The sequence below is a fragment of the Wolffia australiana genome, chromosome 20 (genome assembly GCF_029677425.1).
Source record: "Wolffia australiana isolate 7733 chromosome 20, ASM2967742v1".
NCBI classification, from domain to species: Eukaryota; Viridiplantae; Streptophyta; class Magnoliopsida; order Alismatales; family Araceae; genus Wolffia; species Wolffia australiana.
Window position 1 is genome coordinate 1,116,222 of NC_135854.1, and position 3,701 is coordinate 1,119,922.

A 3,701-nucleotide genomic window follows, 5' to 3' on the forward strand; every position below is an offset into this window, starting at 1 on the left:
CTCTCTCTCTTCATATTTCACTCATTCTCTCTTTCCCTCTATCTACAGGCGGATTGCCCCCCAGTAGTCTCTCTCTTTTATCACACTCTCCTCACTCACAAGAACTCTCTCTACTGCATGGCCTTCCCTCCTATTCTATCTCAGCTTTCTCTCTCCTCCTTTATTTCACGGTCTTCCCACGTTCCCTCTCTCCCGCTCTCTCTCTCTCTTTCTCTCTCTTTCTATGGCCTGATTGGCCTCTGTTGTCTCTCTTTTCACTCACACTCTCGTATCTCTCAAAATCTCTCTCTGCTGCATGGCCATTCCTCCTACTCTATCTCAGCTTTATCTCTCTTCCTTTGATCTCTCTATTGCCTGGTCTTCCCACGTTCTCTCTCTCTGCCGCTCTCTCGCTCTCTGTTCCTATTTATCTCTATCTCTCTCCACGCCCTCCTCTGGCCACGTAGCACTCTTTTCTCTCTCACCCTCTATGCCTAGGCGAACAAACCGGTACTAACCGTCTCTTGAAGCCTCACTTACCGTATAAATACAGGGCCAAAGCTGATCTAGACGGAGAACAAGACCGACAAAGAGAACTAGAGCTAGAGAGAGAGAGAAGCTGTAAAGAAGAAGAAGAAGAAGAAGAAGAAGAAGAATGGGGTCGTGGTGGAGGATGGCAGTCGCCGTTGTGGTGGTGGTGATCGGCGCGCTCGGCCGCAGCGCCGCCTTCAGCTTCGACGTTGGCGGCGATGGTGGCTGGCAAGTTCCTCCGTCGAACAACTCCGCCATGTACAACCGCTGGGCTTCGAAGAACCGATTTAAGATCGGTGATACTCTCGGTACCTCTCTTGAATTTCCATACCAATCCATCTTTCTTTCATTCGTGAAATTTCATCAACATACCAAAAGATCAATCTATTCCAAGTTCATCGGTGTCTTCCTCTCTTGGATCTCCGTATTCCTCAGTCTCTCCCTCATTCGTGAAATGTTATCAATATATCTATCGCTTAATCAGCATCAAAGTTCGTCAATGTCTTTCTCTATTTTATCTCCGTCTTCCTCAGTCTCTCTCTGCTTCATGAAATTTTATCAACGTATCAATCGTCAAAGCAGCATCAAAGTTGATCAAAGCTTTTCTCTGTTTGATCTCCACCTTCCTCAGTCTCTCTCCCATTCGTGACATATTATCAATGTCTATCGCTTAAGCAGCATCAAAGTTCATCAATGTCTTTCTCTATTTGATCTCCATCCTCCTCAGTCTCTCTCTCTCCTTCATGAAATTTTATCAAGGTATCTATCGTCAAAGCAGCAACAAAGTTGATCAAAGTATTTCTCTATTTGATCTCCATCTTCCTCAGTTTCTCTCTCATTCGTGAAATATTATCAACGTATCTTTCGGTTAAGCGGTGTCAAAGTTCATCAATGTCTTTCTCTATTTGATCTCTATCTTCCTCAGTCTCTCCCTCTCATTCCTGAAATTTTATCAGCGTATCAATCGTTAAAGCAGCATTAACGTTTATCAATGTCTTATCTCTCTCTCATTCATTGACATTGATTTCTCTTTCATTCGTGAAATTTTATCTGCGTCAAACTTCATCAATATCTTCCCCTATTGAATATCCATACCATCTACCCTCTTTCATTCGTGTAACTGCATCAAAATATAAATCTTGCATCGAAGTTCATCAATTTCTTCATCTCTTCAATCTCTCTCTCTCTCTCTCCCCTCTCTCTCTCTCTATTTGTCTCTCTCTCCCCCTCTCTCTCTCACTCCCCCCTCTCCCCTCTCTCTCTCTCTCTATTTGTCTCTCTCTCCCCCTCTCCCCTCTCTCTCTCTATTTCTCTCTCTCTCTCTCACTCTCTATTTGTCTCTCTCTCTCTCACTCTCTATTTGTCTCTCTCTCTCTCACTCTCTATTTGTCTCTCTCTCTCTCACTGTCTATTTGTCTCTCTCTCTCTCACTCTCTATTTGTCTGTCTGTATATCTTTATCTACTTCTCCCTGTCTCTCTGTCCATCGTTCCCCCTCTCCCTGACTCCCTCCCTCTCTCTGTGCCCATACCTCCTCTCTATTGATCCATCCATCCCCCCCTCTCTCTCTCTCTCTCTCTCTCTTTGTGTCCATGCCTTTCTCTATCCATCCTTCCGTCTCTCATCCACTCCATCCCTCCCTCTCTATCCCTCGTCAACAACAAGTCCAGCGCAAGATCGATGAGTAAGTTCATTCAAATCTCCACTTGTGTGACCGCAGTGTTCAAGTACAAGAAAGACTCGGTGATGATGGTGGGGGAAGAGGATTACGGACGGTGCAAAGCGGAGCTGCCGATCCTTTTCGACGACAACGGCGATACAGAGATCGCCCTTGACCGCGCTGGACTCTATTATTTCATCAGCGGTCTTCACGAGCACTGCAAGAAAGGCCAGAAGATGATAATCAAAGTCCTCAACCTTCCTGAGCCGCCCGCAGCTTCCCCGGCAGCACCGTCGTCGCCGCCGGGGAGATCGCCGCCGCCGATGGTCGCAAGAAGCGGCGCCGCCGCCGCTTTCCGCCGCTGCAATGGAGCTGGACTGTTGTTCATGCTAGCAGCGGCCTCCCTCTTCTTCCTCTGAGTGGGGCTCCCGCTTTCTCTTTCCTTTTGTGTTTCTTTCTATGGGTTATCGCGTTGTTGCTAAGGTTTGCATCGTTGGACGGGAGGTTTCTTTGTAGTTTTGTTTCTTTTTGGGTGCCTGTGTGTCTCTCTGTCATTTTAGAGTCAGATGGGTTTTTCGAAACTCCTAAAAATGCAGATGTTGGCAAAGTGTAAGATTTCTCTTTCTCTTTCGAAACTCTTAAGGTTTTGGAGGACCTCGTCTTCTTCATCTGAGAGGGGCTTGATGGATATAGGGGAATACCTGTAGGTGCCATAACAGCGGAATCAACACCTTCAGCTCCTATAATCACCTTTGGAAAAGGGACGAACGGGATCCAGCAAGCTTGAGGCTCCTCTATGGCTCAGGGACCAAGAAGACCAGGTAAACAACGCATTTTCACAGGATGCTGGTTGCCCTAAATCGTATGCATTTATAGGGACGAGCCATAACCTCCCTGAAGCACACTAAACCCTAAGTGTACTCGTCTCCCATGGAAAAGACGATGATGCCCATAAGCCATGAGGTCAACAAAGTCAACAATCCAACAGGGCTCTTGATCTCTTTCTATCTTTATCAACGATTTCAGCAGGAAATTAGAAATCGTTCAGAGTTTTAAATTCTGCAAATGAAGAAAGAAATTACTCTTGATCTCTTTCTATCTTAATCAACGATTTCAGCAGGAAGTTAGAATTCGTTCAGAGTTTTAAATTCTGCAAATGAAGAAAGAAATTACTCTTGATCTCTTTCTATCTTAATCAACGATTTCAGCAGGAAGTTAGAATTCGTTCAGAGTTTTCAATTTTGCAAATGAAAAGAAATATTAATCGAAGATTTCAGCAGGAAGTTAGAATTCGTTCAGAGTTTTCAATTCTGCAAATGAAAAGAAAGATTAATCAAAAATTTCAGCAGGAAGTTAGAATTCGTTCAGAGTTTTCAATTCTGCAAATGAAAAGAAAGATTAATCGAAGATTTCAGCAGGAAGGAGACATACAAAAGAATATGCAATATTGATAGAGATGTAAAGTCTCATAGGCGAGAGAAAGAAACAGCAGAACTTACCAATCAGATAAAGATGTTCAAAATGCAAACCTG

The 3,701-nt window shown here is 44.4% G+C and overlaps 1 protein-coding gene across 1 annotated transcript; it reads left to right on the forward strand.

Moving 5' to 3' along the window:
* Positions 1 to 546: 546 nt before the first annotated feature.
* Positions 547 to 2,706, forward strand: LOC144716137 (early nodulin-like protein 6). The gene is made up of 2 exons (XM_078591192.1): positions 547 to 818; positions 2,230 to 2,706. Exons 1-2 carry the CDS (start codon positions 635 to 637, stop codon positions 2,586 to 2,588), a joined length of 543 nt encoding a protein of 180 aa, XP_078447318.1. The 5' UTR covers positions 547 to 634; the 3' UTR covers positions 2,589 to 2,706.
* Positions 2,707 to 3,701: the final 995 nt, after the last annotated feature.

What these genes read in the sequence shown, in the direction of transcription:
- LOC144716137 (XM_078591192.1), top strand. Translation starts at nt 635, where the DNA reads ATGGGGTCGTGGTGGAGGATGGCAGTCGCCGTTGTGGTGGTGGTGATC. An exon ending in TAAGATCGGTGATACTCTCG is followed by an intron (nt 819 to 2,229) that starts GTACCTCTCTTG and finishes GTGTGACCGCAG; the next exon opens with TGTTCAAGTACAAGAAAGAC.